At 40.2% G+C, this 24,808-nt stretch overlaps 1 protein-coding gene across 1 annotated transcript in view; it reads right to left on the bottom strand.

The window, feature by feature from the left end:
- Positions 1-24,808, bottom strand: part of dnah7 (dynein, axonemal, heavy chain 7) — a 76,161-nt gene that overhangs the window by 16,555 nt on the left and 34,798 nt on the right. The window contains exons 33-54 of the mRNA XM_056388975.1: positions 24,147-24,323; positions 23,686-23,817; positions 21,444-21,665; positions 20,067-20,264; positions 17,047-17,202; positions 16,614-16,782; positions 15,461-15,587; positions 14,572-14,791; positions 13,692-14,318; positions 13,084-13,329; positions 12,611-12,840; positions 12,175-12,505; positions 11,708-12,054; positions 11,018-11,198; positions 10,710-10,895; positions 9,894-10,057; positions 8,754-8,908; positions 5,939-6,129; positions 3,817-3,950; positions 3,368-3,703; positions 3,028-3,154; positions 2,522-2,716 (exon numbers count right to left, since the gene is read on the bottom strand). Of these exons, the coding sequence (XP_056244950.1) occupies positions 2,522-2,716; positions 3,028-3,154; positions 3,368-3,703; positions 3,817-3,950; positions 5,939-6,129; positions 8,754-8,908; positions 9,894-10,057; positions 10,710-10,895; positions 11,018-11,198; positions 11,708-12,054; positions 12,175-12,505; positions 12,611-12,840; positions 13,084-13,329; positions 13,692-14,318; positions 14,572-14,791; positions 15,461-15,587; positions 16,614-16,782; positions 17,047-17,202; positions 20,067-20,264; positions 21,444-21,665; positions 23,686-23,817; positions 24,147-24,323 (4,851 nt within the window). The remainder of the gene's footprint in view (positions 1-2,521; positions 2,717-3,027; positions 3,155-3,367; positions 3,704-3,816; positions 3,951-5,938; positions 6,130-8,753; positions 8,909-9,893; positions 10,058-10,709; positions 10,896-11,017; positions 11,199-11,707; positions 12,055-12,174; positions 12,506-12,610; positions 12,841-13,083; positions 13,330-13,691; positions 14,319-14,571; positions 14,792-15,460; positions 15,588-16,613; positions 16,783-17,046; positions 17,203-20,066; positions 20,265-21,443; positions 21,666-23,685; positions 23,818-24,146; positions 24,324-24,808) is intronic.

The raw sequence follows: 24,808 nt of genomic DNA, 5'->3' as shown, positions 1-24,808 counted from the left end.
GACATCTTTTAATGCAGATTAGAATGAGGCAATTCAGTCATTTTTATTCATCAGTAAACGAGGCATGCCCTCATCATGTTACCTTCAAGAAACATACATCTAAAGGCCCTTCTGTCAACTTTTCTTGGAGAGGATGGGGAGATTTAGGGTGGGGTTGCACTGTATCAAGCTGTTGCAAGATTAAACTATTTAATTAAGCAAAAAGAGGGGTAATTTGTAATGTGAATGGGGAGGAGAGTAATGCAGGGAGACAGATAAATATGTATGAAAGGGGACAGACTGAAGAAAAGGAGAAAGCGGTAGAAGAAGAGGTGGGGAAACAGAAAAACCACTGGGTACTGGGTCAGAGCAATATGTTTGATTAATTTGTGGAACGAGTGCACCAGAAGAAGTGAGCAATGGTAGCAGGAAGTTTTGGAATTATTTCCCCCAGGCTGTTTGTCGAGAGACTTCTGGCTATGTGTGTTGGCAGGTGCTTTGAGACAGATACACCTATTTAGGATCTCCTGGGGATTCTCTGTGTGTACAGGGGTGTGTGAGTCGGAGTGCCTGTGCGCTTGATTGAACAGCTGTTGTTACATCAAGATTGAATAAATGTGAATTCTACAACTGGAACAAACTAGATTTAATTAGATAGAAGCGTTATGGCTGATTCTGTTGATTATAAATCAAAGATGGTGCCTGTGTGTGTGTGTGTGTGTGTGTGTGTGTGTGTGTGTGTGTGCATGACAGCAAAGACACAAGCATGTGTGTACCACACGTTGATTAAACAGCCGTTCTTGCATCTAGATTGCAAAGAGGTGACTACCACAACAAGAACAGAATAGATTTAATTAGATAAAACTTCAATTTTAGATTCTTTATAATCCAGAGATGGAGACAGTGTGTGCATCATCTGTACCTGTGAGCTTTTCCTACACTACACTTAAAATAATAAAACTTAGTTATTAAACATGAATTAAAATAAGAAGCCAAAACTGGGGAATCTGCAACACCTAATTAAAGTATAGCAAATAGTTACAAGACACTGTAAAAATTAATAAAGTGTGAATTTGAATAAGATTATACCAATTTATAAGATAAATTGAAAAATGGTCACATGATGATGATGATCATACTCAAACAAATGGCAGGTATTAATAATGAAAAATATATTACTTTCATTTCTCAACACATCCAACATGGAGGTAGTAGTAGCAGGTGCTCCCTGGTGTATGGGGCAGGATGAGGGGCTGTGGTGAGCTCTGTCACATTGCCATTGGTTGGAGGATGTGAGACAGGGGCTGCATGAGTGTTGTGGAATCCCTCTGAGCTATACTGTTGAGCTGCAGGGTGGGTGGGGCTGGCCTGTTTTTCATGAGCCAAATCCACTGGAAAATACATTCAACCTATTCACTCTGCACTTGTTTCCTTTTCCAATTCAAATAACTTCTTTCCCTCTATCATCCCTCACTTCCTCTCTTCCACAGCCCACTAAAGCCTTTTTCTTTCATATGGAGGAGAAATTTGATTTTGCTTGTTGTCTATTTTTTAATAAGGAAGTAGATTTGATTGGAATCTTAGACAGCTTACATGACCAGCAGTCTGGGCTACAGTCACCATTCAGTTAGGTACAGTCTTAGCAGCTCAACACCAATTCATCACCATTTGCTGTATATACTATATTTTAAACAACTTTCAAAGGCAGACTGAAGAGAAGAAAACAATACACAGTTATTTTTAAATGAGACTAATATCATATTTGTGTAAAGTCAGAGATGTTTTTTTCTCCATATTTCACTGACTTAGTCATCCGTAATCTGATTGGGTGCACTTTCAAAGGTCAGCTGCAAAAAATTTTACATTTTGAATAATTTGATCTTTGAGCCTATTAAATCACAGCAGTACACAACACCAAAAGTGGTATTGATGCAAGGTTTGCTCTCTCTTCACAGGCAAACAATTGCTCAAGCTGGTGTCAAGCAGTTCTGCCTTAGATTGTCTGTACAGGGCCTTAGTGTCATACAGCGTATGTTGGAAAAATATGTGGTAAAAACCCTAAATCTCTTTAACATTTGCTCTAAAGACTTTGGTCCTCTGAATCTTCCAGAATTCAAATGTTCTTATCAGTGCTAAATGTGACTTAATTTCAAGACTGCTAACCTGCTAACCACAACCACATCTATAACAGGAAGTCAACATATTTGCAAGTTCTACAACAAGACCCCATGCCAGCAATATAAAGGTGCGTACTGACTAAACTTGCATTTTGGGAGGATTTACAGATTTTCTTCTCCCTCTAGTTCTCTCGGGTATTTTGATGTAATGGTGCCTGTACATGCTGATTTTAAAAAATGTGGGCATTAACCCAGATTATTTGGTGTCTTATTAGTTTTTCAACCTTTTGAATTTTTCAATGAGAGAAAGGACAGAAAGCAACTAATTTATACCTACCCAGTTTGTCTTTACCAACACAGAAATATATACAACACCCACAGAAAGAGCCCCATCAGCACCCACCAATCAGCTTAATGACACTCACTGGGCTGTCGTAGACCTTCTTCCACTCATTCCTGAGGTGAGCCATGTTGCGCCGCAGACCTTTGAAACATTCCATCTCATCCAGACGGCAAATCTCATCCCAAGACTTCTTGGGGAGCCAGGTGCAGGGATTCGAGTGGGGGTTGTCCAGGCCCACACCACCTGTCAGAAGGAAGCGCCACTCCCCCTCATCCACCTAAAAAATGAATTGCTGTGATGAAGCTATTAAAGAGTTACCACAGCAGAGGATTAACCACTATTTGTGATTAAGTGATTTAAAGGTTCACCATTTTGGGGATTATGTTGGGTAACAGCTTTATGCAAATTGAAAATGCAAAATACTGATAATCTAACGCAATCATACAGAGGACTGATTCTGAAAAATTATGCTCACTAGCTTTTTTGATCAGATAATAACTTACTAACAAACCAATCAAACAAAAATATTAGATGTGTTATCAAATAACATAGTGTTGTAACATGTGTGGAGGGTGTGTATATTCCTACCAGCTTGTTGTGCATGAGAAGGTTGACAGTGAGGCAGAAGGAAAAGAGCAGTTTATCCTTCTCAAACAGTGAGCGACACACATTGACATATAGTGTGTAGGTAAAGTGGTCTCTCAGGATCTGTAGCCTGCAAAAGATACATATGGTGGCATTTTAATAATCTTGTTCCAAACCTAACAGAATTCATGAGCTGTTACTGGTGTTACATTCAAATTTCTTTTAACAGCTTCCAAACCAAATATGATTTTTCGAGCAGAGAGAAAGTGCTATGGTCCAAGAACTTGCTTAAGTGACTTGTAGGAACCAGTATTTGGCCAGTGCATTTGTCAGCCCTGCTTACCTCTGCTCCAAGTCGTCACTCTTCTCTGAGCTGTCGATGGAGCTGATGAAGAGGTTAATAAACCAGGTGAGGGAGTACTGGTACATGGGCTCAATGTTAGCCAGGTCGGCAATGGAGAAGAACAAGATGGCTGAATGCACGGCAATTGGTGTGTAGCCCATACGGGTCTCATCAATCTTCTGCTCCGTCACCTCAGCCACAGCCTGCTTCTCTGTGATTTCATTGGCTAGCACCTTGGAGCAGGAGAGGATCTTGACGGCTGTCTCGTCTTCCAGGATGTTGCCCTCAGAGGAGGAAAGCACCTGTAAGATTTTGTCCTCAATCTCTTTCAACTGTCTGCAAAAAGTATGAGGACAAATTTAACAAGTCTGCAGTTTGCACTTTGGGGAAGGTGAATTTTTTATTTTAATAGTTAAAATTTCACACGGGTCTGGTGTGTGCTACTGTACCTTTTGTTCTCTGCTCCCTGTAGGATGAGAGCCTGTTTCTCTTCCTCCAGATTAGGCCTATCCCGGGCCACCACAATACCCAGCAGCTGGTCCTGGATGCCCTCTGGGGTGATCATGAAGTTCAGAAGGGTGACCTACAGCACAGGGGAAGAGATACATGGAGTTGTATGTTTTGTGTGTTCGGGGGTTGGGGTTGTCTAGTCCCACCCTTGCTCTCATACTTTTACAGTGCAGTGTTGATTACCTTAACTCCAGAGCTGTTCTCCCCACTAACCTTGTACCTAATAAATTCTAATAACCACTCCAATCTTGGAAAAGTACAGGTAGGATGCATTTACTTTTTTTCTTTTCTGTGAAAAGGTGTTACAGCTCGAAGTGAAGGAGTGTCTTTTACCACAGCCTTACTCATCCTGCTTTGCACTTACCCAGAGGTTAAAAGCCTATATCTGCTATCTACTCTCTGCCCTAATAAACGAGTGCACTTCTCCAGGGCCTAATTCTATTTCTATTGATGCTGCGGACCCACTGAGCTGATGGTAAAGACTCAGAGCCCATATAAATCTCCCATTCGTCCTTTTCACACATACACCCTCCTCCTTTGCTCCCTTTGGTCCCTTGAGCTTCATAAGGGCTAGTTTCCTAGATGCTTGCCTCTTGTATTTGAAAGTAGTGCTTTTAGTGGGAATAATGGAAGCCTCGTACCGTACTTTACTGTAGGCAAAAAAAAAAACTTAAACAAAAAGGATAAAAAAAAAAAGATTGAGCCAGTTGTGAAAAATGAGTTGAATCCATCTAATAACCGCCCATAAAGAGCGGGGCCCCTGCAAATAGATGCTTGAAATGTGATCTTCGGTAATGCTTTCCAACCCCTTGCCTCTTTGTAATGCAATTTCCTTTAATGCTCCCTTTCTTGGAATACTTTTTTGGGAGACTCTGTGTGATGACTCACTGTGTTGCTAGGGTACAAATGTGCTGTCAGTTGAGTGGTATGATGCAATAAGTAAGACCCAATGAGTAAAGGTAGCGCTATCTCTTGGTAGAGGTCTTTTTTTGGAATTAAGGTTTGAATAATTCTTCATTGTTACAAACAATTAGCTAAATTTAAATTTCAAATGAAGACAACACAAAACCAAAACTCTCCAAAGTGGCCTGTAACAATCTACATATTTCAGGTTGTGTGGTGCAAAGAGAAAATACAGTAGCCCACATGACACTTCAATAACAATGTAATGTGTGACAATCACTTGAGATAGCACAACATTCTAGACTGCTTGTTACATCTCTATGTGCTAAATAATAAAATGTTAAAGGCAGAGTAATGCATATGGTATGTCTGTGGTCCCTGTGAGAGCCTGTGTTTTATTACTCCCTTCAGTGTTGGCAGCAGCTCTGTTGTGGAAGATACAGTACATCTATCCTTAGTTGTGGTGGGATTAAAGGGCACCTGCTCCATCTGTGTGGAGGTTGTGGGTATAGGAGGCATGGAGGATTGCACCGGGCTCATTACAACAACACAGACAACTGCAGAAAACAGCTGTGGTATGTGTGGCTACTGTCCGGGAATGCTCTGACTACACTGACAGTCATAACTGAATGTCTTAGGCGACTCATGTCTAACTGTGACTATGGGTGACTGTGTGTGATTGCTGTTGGTGTGGATGGAGGTTGCACTGTTGGAAGTAATGGGATTTTATCTTAGATCCCTTGCACACAGGCGAATGTCCCAACATTGTGGCATAAGTACAATAAAGTTAAACTATAGGAGCTTCGGCATTGATGTGCAGGTTATTACAGTACTGACAGGGTTGTTGCCCCATTCCTATTGTCAAACTATAGTAAGCTGACCAGTGAAATTTGCAGCAGGCCATGATACCGTGGTACAAAACACAGTTATGAAAGTGCTGCAAATCCACATTGCTCTAATTAAAATGATTTGTCTTTTCCCCAAAAAAAATTGACTTCAATGTGTCATTATTTCAATACAGGATAATTGCTTAAAGTATTAAAATAACTGCATTTTCTATATTAATAGCAAAATGTGTTTTTACGATGTGAAGTGAGTGAAAGTGTACTGGGATACAAAAAATATAACAATGCCTGAGGCAGTGTCCCTCTAGACTACCTTGACGGCGGTCTCAGGCAGGTAGTGGGGGTTGCGTAGCTTGGTGGTGATGTAGAAGCGGAAGTTGGGAGCATATTCAATGGTAGAGTCTCCCAGGCGGATACAAATGGCACCACCCTGTTTAAAAGTCTGTCTCAGCAGCAGAGGCTCCAGGATAGGGTCCAGCTCCTCACCGACATTCTCCAACAGCACTGAAACAAAATGTTTATCAATATTTTCTAACCAGAGGAGGCTGACTATTTTCAGGAGAGACCTTTATACAGACACATTTACAGACAACCCCACCTGGGAGCAGTCAAATTCACCACAGTTGTCTACTGTTGACCAGCTCAGCCGCTGAGCCATTGCACAACTTCAAATATTTTGCAGCCAGACAAAATAAAGTTGAAATCTTTACCACAACATTCCAATCTCAGACTGCAATCTCATCTTTTAGCTGTTAGTGTAAATTAATAAAGGGTGATCAAACTTTTAACGTACTGAACTCTCAACAGTCTTCCAATACACACACACACACACACACACACACACACACACACACACACACACACACACACACATACACACGTGTACATACAGTATATATATATACATGAAAGAAACTGGTAGAACTAGTAGAGGTCTGAGGTCGAATGAAGGAGGACTTATGACCCAAAACCAACATCTCATCTGTAAAACATTGTGCTGGTTCTTTTATGACTTGGGCATGTATTGCTCCAATGGAACTGGCACACTGGAATTTATTGATGATTTCACTGCTAACAGAAGCAATGCAGAGGTATAGAGGATCACTCTGCGCTCAGATTCAGCCAAATGCATCTAAACTCATTGGACAACATTTCATCATTTAGCAGGACAAGGATTCTAAACATATGGCCATAGCAACAAGAGCTTTTCAGGGTGAAGAGGAGGAACATCTCAGTATCATTGAGCTGCATTCTACCTGCTGAAGACCAAACTTAAGGCAGAAAGACTCCATAACAAGCAAGAACTGAAGGAGGCTGCAGTGTAGCTCTGGGAGAGCATCACCAGGCAAGATACAGAACATCTACTGACATCTGTGGGTTAAAGACTTCAGTCACTGTCTACGAAGGAATGCAGAATATTAACCACAAAATGTTAAATATGATCATTTTATTTGACTTGATGTGTATCTGTTCTTTACATATTGTAGTAAACCTACTCAAATTAAAGTTGAAATTTGTCACTTTGATGTTGTATATTTAGTATAAAATATATAGTGGAAAATTGAATGTGCTGAAACTCACAGCCTGAAGAACAAAAAATGTATAACTGTCATATAATAACAATCTGGACTGTAAATACTGTGGAATGTATTACAGCAATATTACAAGATTTACAAAAGCATAACCCTCACCCTCCTTTTTCAGCTCCCTACGATTGACATTCAACACTGCAGTCAGCTCCATGAACATGTGCATACACACAATACCAAGAAATCAGTGAAGCAACTAAACATTACTAGTTAGATATGTCTTATTTCCATAACATCATTATTAATGTTATCTCTTATTAAGTATGTTAATGCTGTTCCCATATTAAGAACATTCGCCCATCTATAACATATATGACATTATGCCTCAGTTAACTACGTTTTCATACAGCATTCAGAGGCAGTGACAGCTGATGAACTTTCTTCTGCAAGACAGTTAACCAGATCAGGCAAGCCTCTCCAAATTGCTTTGAAGCATAATTTTGTCTTGGTACAATCATATCAATACTGCTAATATTTCCAGCAGATTAAACAGTACTTTGTACACAGCACTTTGTAGTGTTTAATAAACATATGCCTTGCCTAAGAGAGATGGCAGGGAAACATTAGCTCAATCATTCAAAAAGAAAGAATAAAGCACATAATCGGGATTATAAGCTACAATACAAACAGCAAGAAACTGTAAAACTGTGAAATAAACAAACAGGCTATGGAGGGTGAAACTGTACCCTCTGGGGACTATTTTGCACCCACCAAGGACAAGTTACTCTCTGAACTGTTGGCCTTGTAGTCTGCCAGTAAGCAAAGACCCAACGGCTGGCTGAGTCAGGTCATTATTTAGATGTCTTTTTAATGGCTGTATAGCTGTCTCTGCTTCTAATTCTAATTCCTGTCTTGCTGTTCCCTTTCGTAGCCTCTCAAAATCCTATGAGAAGACAAAGGTACAAGTATTTTTCCAGGGTTGGTTGTTACCTTGTGTGCTTTTTGTAAACAGATAGTGGGGTGTATTCTGAACCCAGTTTATGAACCAAGGTCACAGCCACACAGTGGCACTGGAGAGTGAAGGGAGGCTGTTCCAATTTAATGTTAAAGAGAAATATTTTAACACACACACACACACACACACACACACACACACACACACACACACACACACACACACACACACACACACACACACACACACACACACACAACCACTGGAGAAACACAACACACAAAATAGTCATGTCATCTAACACATTTCAGTTTGACCTCCTGACAGAGGGCAGGGAAAATGCAAAAAAAAAAGCCAATTGATTTCTCCTGGTCTTTTGCATGATTTACAGTAGTTTGACATTCTAATAGTGCAGTAGGCTCATTGGAACACCTCACTCAGAAATATTCCATATATTAATTCTTCCACTGCAGAACAGAGAACAATGGAGAAAAACATTCTATGCACAGCAATAATCTGACTCTGTGGTGAAGAGAGACCTCAGCAGGCAGTAACAGGAGCTGCAAAAATGTGGATGAGGCACATGCACACAGAGTAGGGAGCAGCCACAGAGGCATCATACCAGAGAAATACTTTCTACTCACCTGGTGTGCCAAACTGAATGCAGTTCTCCAGAGTACGTACAAAGTCAGCATCACTCAGTTTAATAATATGCAGGCTGTTGGCCTTCTCCATATTTTTCACCCACTTGTTGGCCTGGCCCTGGGGATCGATCATCAGAGGCCACCGCCTGGCATTACTACAAACGCACACACACAGAGAGTAGTATATGATCAAACAATGCTGTCTTGTCAGAATGAGAGATCCTGTAACTTTTAAATGTGAACCATCACAACAATAGGGGGGATGTTGAAAGACAAGAATTGAGATGTAGAGAGCAGCTTAGGGGTGAACATTCACTCTCAGCACAGTTAGACAGCTCACAGTTGGATAGCACACAAGGGGCCATAGTATTGTGATTAAAAAACAATGTTGCTGCTTCATTTACTCAAACAAGCAGATGTCCTGTAATGTTTTTTTCTGCACCTTAAAGTTGAATCAGACAATGTCACATGGGCTTCTATAGCTTACAAACTTCTGTCATAGTCTCTTTTTTTAGTAGGATATACTGATAGGTAATAGGCAATCTAATCCTGATCCTTTGTTACCTGAAACCCATTGTGTTTCAGGTCTTTCAGCTATCAAAAAAAACAGCTTTTCACCCCATTAAAACATTGGAACTTATTCCATATGCACAGTGAGTGAGTGAAAAGTGAAGCGGCATGAAAAATAGATAGTGTCCAGCAGTTTCAATGAAGATATTCATGCTCACAGTAAGATGAGGCCCTTTGGGTTTAAAAAAACATTGATCGCTTTGCCTCTATTCCAGAAACAATTTGCAGGTGTACCACACCTCCAAAATGATGCTTTTGTAAAAAATGCATTTGAGCTTCAGTTTTCTGTTAGTGCTCCTCATTTTATGATTTTGAGATGCTGTCCAATTCTTGTCCAGACATTTTTTTTTATTCAAGAACTATTTTTTTATGCACTGCACAGTAGAGCTTTATTGTGTAGGAATATATACATTTTGTATCAAGACTGGCTGTCGGCAGATGCTCGATTTAAGGACAGCAGAAAATATGCATTCAATTCTTAATAATAAATTGCTAGGCACTAAGAAATTACTGGTGTCTTTTCCTTTAGGGGAATGCCATGTCAGCATAAAGTTTTTCTTCAATACTCACGAGATTATGATACCGTTGTCAATGGAGAAGCTGTCTGATGGTAGGCCAGCAATGGTCCATGCACGAATCTTTACTGGATCGCCCAGTGAGTTCATCAGAGACATGTTGGCGGAGCATGGGATCTCTTTACTCTTACAAAGATTCATCCACTCCTCTGTCTGATCCTGTAGAGCAGCACACTTACTGTTAAATACTTCCATCTCACTTAATTACATACTAACCTATAAACAAATAGAGCTTATGCTAATGAATAATTAAGCTGTTCACAAAAATATACAGTCATGTACATTCACACAGACATTAACAGAGCTATTTCAAAGGTGTGAAAATAAGCACATAACCAATCAAACATCCCTCCATTCACAAACACAATCATGCACTTGCATGATAAAAATAACTAACTCATTGTCTTCCTTAGTGTTTTCGAGCATCGCAATAGCCCTGACACAGTATAAAACATGACCTTTAAACACTGGCTTGGTCTTGGAAACGTGAGGCTCAGAAAGAGGAAAAAAAAGATGTGCTTTGGTAGCTCCACACTATTTATTTTTCATTGAACTGCTCTCAAGCGTTCGGCTTTCCTTGGCCTAAAACTGTGCTGAGAAAAAAAAAATCATTAGCCTCACAATTAATGAAATGTTAACTCCAAATGTAGCAGCTCTGCCTCAGAAAATGTTACAGTCTTTACAGACTTGACTGAAAAAATGCTGTGTTGACAAACTGCTTGAACAAGGAAACTGGTCATCTCAAAATATCCTAATAATATATTGTTACTGTCCACTTCCAAAATATGTAGTATCTGGTCCATCATCTTACCTGTCTGTAACTGGAGGTGAAGGCTCCCAGGTAAGCTACTATGCCCGCTGAGATAAGGATGTTCCCCGTCAGGTTATTGTAGAGCTTCCCGAGATCGGAGGCCATTTCACTCCAGCGTGTTTTCTCTCCGCCCAGGCCTCCAATCAGCTGCTCCGCTCGGTCAAGCTTCTTACTACATAGATCCACCTGGGGGGCATCATCAGAAGGGGAATGCAAAAACATGACGCACTGTTGTGGTTTTTCTGAGGTCGAGGAACTGAATGAAGGTCAACTGTCTGCAATCACACAAACATATAAAAAGCATGAACCTGATTCTCCAAGTCAGCTTTCTTGGTTTTATTAGCATCCAAAGTTTCCTGAAGCTTTGCGAGTTCATCCTGGACTTCTTTGAGGGCAGCCTGCTTTTTCTGCAGGCTCTCCATGGCCACCCTCAGCTCGCCCTCAGCTTGTGCTAGCTTCTCCTTCTTCGGAGCCACCACCTTGGCCACCCTGAGGGACACATGAAGCATTGCTGAATGGGTTGGATTTAATAGATACAGTACGTGTGAACCAGAGATGAAAAGAACGACATTGTGAAAACACTGCATGGCACAGAAGGTGCCCTAAATCTTTTTTCATCTATACACATTAAGTATAATATATGATATATATGATTCTGATGATTTATCTGGGACAGTGAAATGATGTCAGACAAAACATAGACTTAAGCTTCTATAAATTACAGTAACATTTAAGATTGTCAGAACAATAATGATGTGAACATTTCCCTTGAAATTACTTGCATCTAGGATTTAGCTTGTTACATGAATCACTTTGAACCTGGCATATGCATGGTACACCAGCACCAGGAAAATGATTATTCCTTTGAAGTAACCAATAACCGAGCTTCATGTTAATCACTAAGACAGATGAAAGCTATCCCAAGCGTTGCAAATATGCATCAATTTTCATAACTGAGCACACAGAAGGAAACACAGAAGGAGAAGAACATTACTTACTTTTCATACTTTTCCATGGCACACACCCACTTACACATGCCTTCAGCTGCAGTGGATGCAGTTCGAATCTTCTCTGGTACAAAGTCTGGATTAGTGATGTACTTGTTGCGGATGACAGCGATGAAATTTGGTGGGATGTTGTCCTTGTCATACTCATGGAGGCTCTGGAGGAATTTCATGTCTCCAAGAAGCTTTTTGGCTGGGCCCCAATAGTCCTCCACTTTTTTCCCAGAACCTGAGGGATCTGGCACACGATCTGGCTTGATGCCTTTGAGAATGCAGATTGCCTCCATCACCAGCTTGACAGCTGTTGGTGGGCTTTTCATGGACTTCACCACTGTGATATCCTGTAGATAAAAAGAACTACATCATTAGATCCACTCTCCTGACTATTCCAGTACACCTGGCATTGGAACAATATGTAAGGGCACTATCTTACATTAGAAAAAACATTTTTCTTCTTTTACCTGAGTGGTGAGAGTATTCAACGCAGCCAGGGCTGACTCCAGGATTGGCATGGCTTCAGCCAGTTCGGCATCACACTCATCCTTGATGGCCTTGGCAGCCATGGCTTGTTCGTTGGCCACAGCCTCATCCACTTTGACCACCTTCTCTGTCTCAGCCACCTCCACAGATTCATGCTCAATCACCACCATCATCTCATCCACCTCTTTACTGGCCACAAGCAGCTGTGGCTGTAGAGCCTCTAGCTCAACTTGCATGGTGGCCACCTGGTTTGCTGCTGACTCTAGTTTCTCAAGGCCCACCTCATAACGACGTTTCAGCTTCATCACTTCACTGGGCAGAGGACAGACAGAGATAAGGAAATAAGGATAAGAGATGAGATCACAAACACATCAAATAACAGCTGTACATACAGTATATCCTAAATCTTGATCTTACGCTCTTTTTGTCCTCAGCAGGGCTTTGAAAGTGGAAATGAGCTCCAGGTATGAGGTTGGTGTGACATAATTGTGGCGCTCCAACTCAGCCAAAAAGCGGACTGACAGCTCAATAGTTGAGGTGTGGAAGCTCTTGCACATGTTGATGCAGCCTTCTCTGGACTCATCTGTCATCTCAACATCCTCCAGGAAGCGGCAGGCCACTGCCTGCAGGGCATCCTCGGGCCAGGTCTGGCAATGAAGAAAATATGCTTTATAGCCACCATACATACAGGGCATTTTACTCTCTGCTATGGTTTTCTGATAATGTCAGCCCAAATCTTTATTCGTTTATTGTCCTTCAATTGGCTTATTCACCCCCTGTAAAGAGGCCATAACATTCATGGATTATATATGGTCCATGTCTTTTGATTAGCTATCTGAAGAGCTTTGGGTTCGACCAAACCCAAACTCATGCAACATACATACACACACCTGGAACCAGTTAATGGTGCAGCAGTTAATGAGGGCAGGGAAACGTCTCAAACGGTTCCTGAAGGCATCTCCAATGGGACTCATGGCCAACACGACATGCAGCTGTGTGCGACAGCGCTCGATAAACATGTTGAACAGGGACAAGTTGCTGCCGTCCGTCTGCTTATCACGGTCACGCTGCCGGTCCAGCACACGCATCCGCTCACAGATTTCCTGCTTCTCATCAACTGCGAACAGGTTAGGCACCTGGAAACAACCAGTTAACAGAACGATCTGAATTTGGGTATTGGCTTTGTAAAGTAGAACTTTTAAAACCATTACTCTGTATCACAATCTATCCAACCACATCCATTTGTCTAACCATATATTCATCAAGCATCCATCAATATCTCAGTCTATAAACACATCTGTCTTTCCATCAGTTTCTCCATCCATACTTACTTCTTTCTAACCATTCATCCAAACCTTTTATTGACTGACCGATCTTCCCATCAGCTTGTAAATAATATCTATACTTCAATTCATTCATCAATCTATCCATGCACATTAATACATCTATGAGCCATCATGGCTTTTCTGTGGCTTTTTCTGTGTCCCTCCCACTTTACCTCGCCAGTGTTGAGCAGGTTGCCGATGTCCTCCAGAAATGACTCCATTTTGATTTGTGTATCTGTGAAAAGGAACACGCCATGGGCTTCGCCCTGTGTGGACTTCCTCATTATTAACTTCAGATCATCATGCCATTCAGTGGTTCCATAAGTCTTGGAGATCTCCACCTGGAAGAGCTCTGCCTCTGCCATGTAGGCAGCCAACCGGGTGAGAGACTGACGCCCGCTCCCGCCCACACCCACCAGTAGAGCGTGTCCACTTGGCTGCTTGAGGATGCGGGATATGCGGCACACATGCTCAATGGCAAAACGAAAAAGCACCAGATTCATAGGCGCCTTGCTGATGTTGTTGTATTCCTCCAAGTGGGACTCCACCACCTGTCGGAGCTGGTCGAGGTTGTGCACCTCACGGTAGTTGCGGTCCTCACCCTTAGGGTCATGGAAGTCGCAAAACATGAGGCTACGCAGGTCGTCCTCAGTGACTTTTCCATCATGGTCCTGGTCCAAATGTTGGAAGAGCTGATGGAAGTTTTCCTTCATTTGACTCTGAGACACCACCTGTAAATGGCTTACAAGCCAGGACCGATCTGTGTCGTGGACCAGTCGATCATAGTATACCCTCAGGACCTGAGGATATACAAGACAAAGAAAGAGTGAGTGGGGGAGACAAGGAGAGAGACAGATATAGAGAGATCAGCACAGTCAGGAGGTTTCTGAGAAATGTATTAGAGTAAGACAGCAACAAGTAAGACAGGCAGGTGTTAGCTTGACTGGATTACAGTGTATTTCAAGATATCTGTATTTTATTTGTAATTTATGTTACCATAGTTGTTTAGGTCTTAAGTATTTTCTGCTGCTTTTCTGTTGTGTATAACATTACCTCATGCACCCAGAGCCGTTTGATGGCAGATTGTTCATCTACAGTCTCTGGCCGTGTCAGGCAGATGCCCTGGATGACTCGAGAGACGTCGCGCAGATTGAACAGGTAATGGGACTTTGCGGGGGTTGGTAGCAGGTTCTTGGTGGCCTCTTGGTACACTGACATGGTGCTATTAACGATCTGAGAGGTCAGCGATGCAAATGACTTGGGGAAAACAAATCTGTGGATGAAATGGTTGATTCTCTGTTCAGATCCTGTTCTGATCATTTCCCCCTGTCTAGTTAGGAAAATTAATTTGTAATTTATATATATATGTACACATTGAAATGACCAACATGTTTCCAAATACCAAAAAAAAAAAAGAGTTTCCAAAATGTCTGGCCTGTTAAAATGCAAGTGACATTTCTGTCTGCATGAGTGCTTGGGTAAATTTGAAACCTATCCAACAGATTTGATTGCTTTAGGACTTTCAGTCTCTGAGGCAAACACTGCAGCAGTGCAGGAACAGAGTAGGAAAACCTTTCATCTTCTAATTACAGAATAATTTTTTAATAACTAACATTTATCCTCCTAACTTTATGTTCAATTTTGCAGTCTTAGCTGCCTAATGATCTTTGATTAGTAGTAATTTACAATTCATTCTTATGCTGAAAGTGATGGGATGCTTTCCTGGTAGTTGAAAAAGTGGAAGTGGTGGATCAATGCCATATATAGGACTGAAATTTATTATTATCATTTATTTATTCTGCAGCACCTTCTGTGCTGCAGAAAAGTTCAGTGGATTATACTGTGTATAGAGGTTTGTTTATGAACATTCCTAAACATATGCACACAGAACTGAGTCAATACAATAAAAGCACCATGCAAGTTTCATATTCTGTGTAGTTACCGTATGGTGAAATGCCAGTCAATGATCCTGGAGAAGATTGTATACATTGTCTTCTCATCAAAATCATTGATGGTAATCATGTTGAAGTGGCGCAGATAACGAGGTGTAACAGGGTTACGCCCTCCACCTAAACAACAAGCAGAAGAAAAAAATATATACATATATAATTTTTATCACAGATAACATTTCTGATACTTCAGTGTTCCTGGTTCTCTAACTCAGTACCCAGTTTTTCTTAAGTAGCTCACTTACAATTTGTTCATTGTTTACATATGAAAATATATGAATGGTGGACACTGGTGGACAGCAAAGATCTTTCTGCTCTTTTCTATCAAAATATCATCATTATTTCAGTTTTGAAGAGCATCGATGTATTAAAGATGACCCAGCAACCATGGATTTTGTCAGAGATGACAAATGCTCCACATTACCTATCTGCTCTAAGTCATGTAATATAATTTAACAGGTAACATTGTTTAGCATTTGCACACTGGATCTACAGTATCACAAGATTGCATTGCAATAACTCTTCAACACTTGCAAGGCGATATCAGTCAATAAAGTCCACTGAATGGAAGTTTTATGTGGAGCTTTTACTTACTGCTAGCTCCACTATACAGTGATGTTTGTTACCAACTTTGACTTGGACAACGGGATACAGCATTGCCCTCAATTTGAGACACAAGTTTACATTGGCATGTACAGTGGGATCCAATGGGAAAGTGGACTCTGACCTCTGGACCCAACTGACCACTGACTGCTTATTTTTCCCAACTAATATCATAGACATGATGGTATATACCAGCATAAAATTAGCTCCTCCAGAAAAGCTGTCAGCAAAGGCGCCAGCAGCAGATACTGGAGCTATGTGAGCACCTGAGAGTGGCACCCACCCTCTTTCTCTTGCAGCTGTCGCTGCCAGCTGCCTCAGTGGACAGGGGTGCCTTTGTGCTTACACCGGTAGTTGTAGTGGAGGTGAAAGTGGTAAACATTTACTATTTATAAACACCTTAAGGCAGTGAGGAGCTCCACGAAACAGCAGGTAGTGGTTTGTGACACTGTCTCTACAGCACTTGAGCAGCAGTGAAGATACAGAAAAAAACTAAATTTTGTCAAACAATCTTGGCTTTGAAACGGTACAGCTGCTACTTACCAGGTGGTCCCATAGCACATATGACCTGGATATCCACCAGGTTGATCATTGAGCAGTCCTTCATGTCATACCAGTTCCAATGGTCCAGCCACTGTCGCAGCAGCTCAACCGGGGGCTGGGCACCATAAACCTCCCTGGCTGGCATGTTCACATCATCCACAAATACCACCTGAAAAGATATAACATTAGTATACTTGGAAGAATAATAAATAATGATAGTACCACAAGGTATTTGATATTTAAAACTACATTGATTTTTGTTTAGATGTACACTTTTTACAGATGCATCTCAGAATGAAATAGTGTAATAGAACTACAAATCTTTACAACTGGAACATTTTAATGACTCACTTCATTGATATGATCGTAAACTGAAAAACAAACAAATCATACCAACATAGAACATCATACGAACACAAGAAATAGGATGTACCATTTTCTTTCCCAGTGGAGGGCCAAACACTCCTTTGCGCCGCTTATCTAGCTTGGACAAAATAATGTTTTGGGTCTGGGCAGCTGTAGTCTGGGCAGAAAAGTTGATAAATAATGGGCTGTACACATCCTTCTGCAGATGATTCAATAGGAAGTCCTGGGCAAGAGATATCAGAAATATGAGTTCAGATTATCATCAAATCTCATAGTATGGAAATATATCATATACTGCATATTATCACAATGAATGTAAAATAGTGACACAATGCAAAAATAAAAGATACTATCTGTAAAAGTGACACATAGAAAATGAGTTATGTGTGTAAAACTTATGAATTGTACACTCTGTAAAATGTGTGTACTGTATACATGTTTTTTTATGGAATATTCAGAACACTTGAAGTGACCTATTAAGGTCTGGGAATATCATGGACTTAATTCAACAAATAAATGTGATAAGGCTACTAACTTATACTCATTTGGTTAAAAATGTCTTAAAGTATTTTCTCCCTCTTCTGAATCAGCATGTCAAAGACGCCTTATACAGGCAGAATACATATAAAATGATCATTTCCAGTTTGATCCTGGCAAATGGTTGTGATAAGCTTTATAATCTCATTAAACGTGGCAATTAGTATGTATTTCATTATATACAAACTGGATCTCAGTTAATCCCTGAAAATGACTATGAAATGAAGTAGGAAATTAGTTGCCCTCTGAGGACATGTTCTAAAGTAATGTTCTGAAGGTCAAAAGGGTAAAATCTGTGAATTTTAGATTCTGCATGACGGTTTACAAAAGGGCATTTTACTAAAAGCTAAAAGAGGCTTTCACTAAAGGTCATTTTGATAAAATGGCCTTGTCTTTTTCTATGAACAGAGAACACAGTCATAGGTGATCTGATGTATTTAATTAGGATTTGATCTATTTTTATGGTGATTTTATTATGTGTGTGTTCAGAGCACACTCTCTAGCTTCCATGCACACACATGTGTAAGCATGCACACAGTTCACATGCCTGTGAAATCATGTGGGTAATGAGCTGTATAATTGAAGTGGACTTGTGATGCGAGTGATCACAGGATGTAGCCAAGGTGCATCATCATCCTCTTGTCGAAATTATAAACCAAGAGCACAGCTTGTCTCTGTCTCACTTCAGAGTATTCTGGGGTAGATGATAGAGATTTGTGTTTGTCTGATGCTACTAGTGCCGAGACAACGCCAGTCATTCTAATGGTCTGAGTGCTGACGCTTCTTTATCACTCCTGCTGGATTTGGGAATCAGTCTCGGTCTGCTGATTGTGGCATGGGACAGAGCTTCTTCACCACACAGACTGGCAAGAAGTGGAGAACAAGGCAGGCTCTCCACTGAGATGATCTCTATTCTCCCCAGAGTCCTAAGTCTGAGCACACTAATGGATACACTAATGAAGGAAAGGGAAGAAAGGGGTATTAGTCCATGATATAAATAGCCGAGGGTCTGCCCTGAGACACTCAGTATTTAACCAAAGTTTCACACCTGGTGCCTGTAGCTGTGTTGCTTCCAAATGATTCGTGTGTTGAAAGCACTTTCTAAAATTTCCTGAGACTGGGGCTATACTGCTTGATGATGCTCACTCATCCTATGGAATTATGTTATTGGTAGCATGGGTAGTGTTTTTTTTTACATATGATAACAGTAATTTCTTCTACTAAAAATGCAAGTCCAATCTCCAATTCCCCAGGAGCACAGAGGCAAGATACAAACAGAAATAAAATACAGCTAAAAATGAGCAAATACAGAAAATGATAATTTATAATAATCTACTTTTTTTTACTACTAAGATTTTTTTTTTTTTTTTTTTTAAAGTATATTTTTTTGGGCTTTTATGCCTTTAATGGACAGCACAGTGGAAAGTGACAGGAAACGGGGAGGCAGAATGACATGCAGTGAAAGGCCGTCCGATGCGGGATTTGAACCGGGGCCGACTGCAGCGAGGACTGTAGCCTCTACACATGGGGCGCCTGCTTAAACCACTACGCTACACGACGCCCCTACTAAGATTTTTTAATGCTAATTTAACCCACGTTTAAGGCCATTTTAAAACTAGTCGGCTGTAGAAACAATGTACTACTTGTATTTCAATGTAAACTAATCAACTTAAAGGAGAACAATTCAGCTTATGCTTATTAAAGGTGTCCTGTGGAGTTTTGACCAGTTTGAGCACAATGAGGCAATGTTTTAATGAATGGGTCCCACTTTTGTTTGTATCTTGCACACATGCATTTGGACATATGACCATGAGCATGCAGTTGGAGAAATTCACATTCCTACCAATGGTTTCCTGCTTTACCACAGATGAACAGATAGTGGTGCCAAGAAACATAGTAATGTCCTTAGAAAGGTAGGGAAGAAGAAGAACACTGTCAGCCCGCAAATATAGATGTAAATGAGGAAGGTTTTAAAATATTGTAAAAGTCATCATAATGGGGAGGGTATTTCATGTTTCATAGCCCTGTTCAATGACCCCCCCATTTCATGTTCGTGTTTTTTACACAATGGCAAGGTGGAATAAAGGTGCAACATTCTAACCTTGAACAGGTTGTGTAAAAGGGGCTTAAAATCACACACGGGGTGACAATATAGCACCTTTGTTTGATTCAGCATAAACAAGTAAAAGCGGCATAACGGGTCTTCTGATGGTTATATAGCAGGATCTCTGTATAAAAGGGGCTAGTGTTTCAGAAATGTGATTGTAAGAGACAGCAAAACTCAGTTAAGAATCTCACACTGAGCTGAAAGTTAACAGGTGCACATGATTTACGTAAATAACATATATTAAATTTTGTTAAATTTTTTTTGTTCTTATTTTTCTTGGGAGGGTGAGAAGTCCTGTTTGGTTGGGAGGTGCCCCCCCCCCCCCGGGGCAATGGTAGCAGAAAAATGCAGTTTGGTTTGGTAAATTCCTTCTGTTGAACGTAAAATACCTTAGTGCTTTCCAAACATTATGCTACTGAAATAATACCTAGCAGACGACTCACTGTAATGTAGACACTCTTGCCAGTACCAGTGGGACCGATGAAAATAGTGGGCTTCTGGTGGGTGACGAGGAGGTCCATCAGTGCCATGTAGCGTACCGTGTTCTCAGTGGGCACAATGATCTCATTGAACTGCACGTCTTTGTTTATGGGGGGAGCAATCTTTAGCGCATCAGTCCACAGCTCCCACCTGCCCGGGCCCTAAAGAGAGAGAGAAAAAAAAAAGAAGTTAAGAGAAAAAGGCCACTGTCCTCCCACGCAACCAAAACACACCAGGGGGGCATATAATACTGGGCTCATTATATCTGTAGGTAAGAATACATGACAAATACAGGACACAAATGGATTTATCTATATTGTGAGCAGGCACAGGCATTTGTACTTAAAAGGTCTCTAATGTTATGGGTCCCTTTCACTGTATTCAGAATTGATTCATATCAATAGTCTACAACAATAGCAATAGTTGATGTACATAAAATAAATGGCTCTGAAACAAAATGTGTCATTAACCATCCCTTAGCCTTTTGTACTAAAGACGAACTTGTTGTGTACTTCTTGCTAAATCTATACAAGCTCTGCTCCTCTAATCATATTGTAAAAGCACAAGAAGTACGTAAAGTTAACAACTGCTAAAGTTAACAATAGAGAAGTACTCTGACCGGCTCTGTGCTAATTAAAATTTCCTCTTACAGTTAAAAATACCGCAAAATATAAACTTGACAAATACTGAAATATTGTACAAAATAACTAAAAAAATTTCAGTTTCAAAGTTCAGATTTGCCATAATGTTCTTTTTCTCTTACAACCTGCAGGAAAAATGTAATAGTTTTCAGAGTGGCAGTCAACACCTTTTTCAAGAAGAGTATCTCAAATATCCACTTTGATGAGGGAACTGTAAAGTATTTTTCTTTACTGTGAAAACATTGTTTTTTCAATATTCTCCATGATAAAAATTGAATTTACTGGGAGCAAATTCAAGGCAGTTGGAGTAATGTGACTGAAGCTGACACTTTATAAGGCAACACAGACAAAAAAAAAAGAGCATCCCTCTTCGCCAACTGTTTTAGGGAAAAAAAATGTAATTTGCCCAGTCCACAAGCGCTTGATGTAGAGGGGGCTCTCCCTTGTGCTTGTTGTCAGTTAATGTGATAATGATGGTGTAAACAAAATTACTGTATAATATAACCATTTGTAGTCTTCACTGTGTGAGAGAAATACTTATTCTTTATCCAATTCTTAACTCAGAATAATGGAAACCACAAATAAAATTTCCCTCACATTTTCCCATAAGCAGCTCATTAAAAACTAAGTCATAAATATCACAGTGTTTTTTGAGCAACAAAATGCTCTTAGCTGCACAATTATCAGGAACAAACCTACCTCTTTAATGAAGCGATACTGGTAGACTGTTCCCTCAGTGGGCAGGGGAACTGTCAGCTGTTTAGGTGGAGCCTCGACAGAGGCCAGAATACCGTGGCAGGCCTGGGTCTCCTCACATAGAGGACCGTTCAGTACCTCCCTAACAACAGCATCAAACTTGACCCGGCTTGAATCATCACAGCTGGCACCCACTGACCACACCAGACAGAACACAAAAATGCCCTGTGTAAAAGGAAAGGACAGAAGTCATGCTTTTTAGCTGCTAAATCATACGTATTGGTGTATATAATGAGTGTCAATTGGTGCAGGAGGGAATAGCCCTTCATCTCTGACAGCCAAAGTAGCATTTTGAATTTTACTGAAGTACATGTATATAAATGGTTTCAGGTGGCCTTTGCAGGTGCATTTTTTGTATTTCTGAACTGCACGTTTCACTATATTTTACTTCCCTGTGGACCATAACCCACAAAATGAACAAATTTATGTTCAAGCTAGTGTTAGTACAGTTATAAGTGTAAGCATTAACAGATACCATCACACTGTAATAAAATCCATGCTCACAGACAGGGTTTGCAGTCAAAAACCTCATGGTGCAGACAAAAGTTTGCAATTACTAAATTGATTAAAATGCACAGCAACCATGTAAATGTCTCAACCAGTGTACAGATTATTTTATGAGACAAATACCAGAATCCACAGAGAAGAGATGACTTTGTTGGAAAAAAACAGCAGGAATACTGTAGGAATTGGAAATGAGGCTTAGCAGCCTCATGATAGCTCCTGCTGTTAAAAGGCTGATTAATTCAGCACTTTGATAATGACTGGCTAAGAAACATGGAAGAGAAGGTTGAAAGGCATTCATCAGTGCAGCGTGCCACAGGGGGATAATAGCAGTGCTTTCAAAAGACACGATTCAGAGGCAAAAAAAATCAATTGGAACTCATGCAGGGGGCAGAAGAGAGGGCTCATCTGCTAAAACTTTTCCACTCTTTGTGAGTCTGTGTGGAGGAAGACCTGATTAGAACAGCACATTTAAAAGGGAAAATAGAGGCTCTCTTGTGACTGTACATACTGTGCGGTTTGGTAAAATAAATGGATTTTAAATGTACCACAAGAGCCAAAGCCAATGTTACATTCTTTTTTTCAGTCAATAACAAGCAGTTTGAATTAAGATGAAAATAACTCAATCAAGCTACAAATAATAGGAACGAATTCAGTGTTCCCTTTCAAATTTCAGTACTTCAGACCATAGTTTGAATTTGTTATATTGTTAATTTAACTATACAGCTAAAGAAGACTGTTTGTATATTAGGTATTTGGGAACTAGTGGGCAGGAAAAATAGAAATTAGGAAGTGTATCCTTGTAAAATGAAGTAAAACTGGTGTCATTGGTCTGTCATAATGTTATATATATTTGATATATACAGTATAGTGTTTCCTAAAAGTTTTAAAGCTGCTGTTGGGTCAGACATCAGGATTTTGCCTGTAAATTTGCAGTGTATTTTGCAGAAAAGGCTCTTGTCAGTCTCTGTCATGATACAGAGCTGTTTTCTTTCACTGACTGCCTCTGTTTTCTTACGCTGTTCAGACTAGCAAACTGATAATTTTAACTATTAAGTGCAGTTTCTCCCTTTATGTCAGCCTTTTTGTTTGCCTCCACTATTTCTTTATGCTTCCACAAGCAAAACCACAGGCTTACAACATCAATACAAAGCAAAACAAAACTTGACAGTGCCAGCTGCAATTCTTTTTTTCATGAAATATTCTCAGTTTGTATTCTTAGCATATAATAAGATTGTTTATCCTGATTCACAGTGGCATCAAAATGTTTGACTAGTTTGTTTTGTTTGTTTACTGCAACAGTTTTTTGCTGTTGTTTCCTCTTATGCAGGCACAGAACACAAGTGCATGGTCAGCTAGTTGTCTTTGCAGTGTGTTCAAGTGCAACTTTTTAAGAGAGGATATGACATGCAAAACAACAGCTCAGTTAGTCTTAGAGGTTGTGGATGTCAGTTTAGCCTTTTTTTGTTTGTTTGTACTGCATCATATCTACTAACTTGGCAAGAACGCTATATGCTACATCATTCAAGTAGATATTTAACAATTGTGAAACAATTAATGAAACAAAGGCATAGCTGTGTTGAGACTAATCAGAGTGGGAAGTGGATACTGTAAGTGATTTTTTTCTATCGTTAATAATACTATCGTAATAATCAGTAGCAGTAGTAGTAATAATAGTAACCTCCAACCAGGAGCAAATGTCTTTTTCATTCATGCTCTTCATCTTTGCTTCATCATGAAACTCATCCATCATGCAGTCCATCAGATTCATCAGGGACTTGACTAGATTGGTGTCAGAGGTCGGGGACAGCTCCTGAAATTAAAGCATAAAGAGACCATACACATAAAACAGCTAAAAGAACTTTAGTCTGAATATACTACTGGACTCAGAACTCATTAAAAAAGTTAACATAATTGACCAAACCAGTCGACCAAGAATCATTGCTGTATGAAACTGAAAAATCAACTATGCTTCTAAAACATGCAGGAAGGAATACACATACATCAGTGTAATATTTGAGAAACTGAGGTAAAATCCTCATGTAGATGCAGAGTGAAAATTTCCCTTTTGAGTAAAGAGAACATAGTATTGATTTGCAAACCACTGCCGTATAATAGTATTTCCTGAGAATGGTTCAGTACCTTGGTGGCCTTTCGAATGAGCTGTACGCAGGCTGGCACTATGCGGTCGAAAAGGCCAGTGATAAGGTCTTTGTGCGTGGCATTGACTGTGGTTGGCAGGGTATTGAGCCAGGACAACATAACAGGCCGCCAGCCCAGCATATGAGGCTCCATGTAGATCATACCGCAGCGAGACACCTGCCACAAACATATATCACATCTGAAAACACACATCTACACCAGTGGTACTTCAGTAATAAAGAACAGAATCAGTGTATCAGAATATAAACATTTATGCAGTTTACTGCATATCTTTCTCATGGTATTGTGGTCCTAATTTAGCAGAGCATTGTAACATTTATGATGAGTTCATCCCTGTAGTTACATAATTTTAGTAAACATTGTAACTATGAGCAAGCTGCATATGTGGCAATGTGTCTGATGACTATATTACAGCAGCTTTCCAAAAAGTAGCTATTAATGAGATCTGATAACTCCAAGTCCCACACAAGGAATAGCTTTACAGAGGAGTAAAGGTAAAATTAGAAGACAAGATGAGCAGAAATGGGTCAAGATACACAAGAAACATCTAATATACATGAAGATATTGTAGGAGAGAAAATGAAAAAAGAAAGGTAAGGTTTTAAGATAAATAACTTTGAGAGAAAGAGAGATCAACAGTG

The sequence above is a fragment of the Seriola aureovittata genome, chromosome 11 (genome assembly GCF_021018895.1).
Source record: "Seriola aureovittata isolate HTS-2021-v1 ecotype China chromosome 11, ASM2101889v1, whole genome shotgun sequence".
NCBI lineage: Eukaryota > Metazoa > Chordata > Actinopteri > Carangiformes > Carangidae > Seriola > Seriola aureovittata.
Note: the sequence above shows the minus strand (reverse complement) of the source record. Positions and strands in the feature narration are given on the sequence as shown.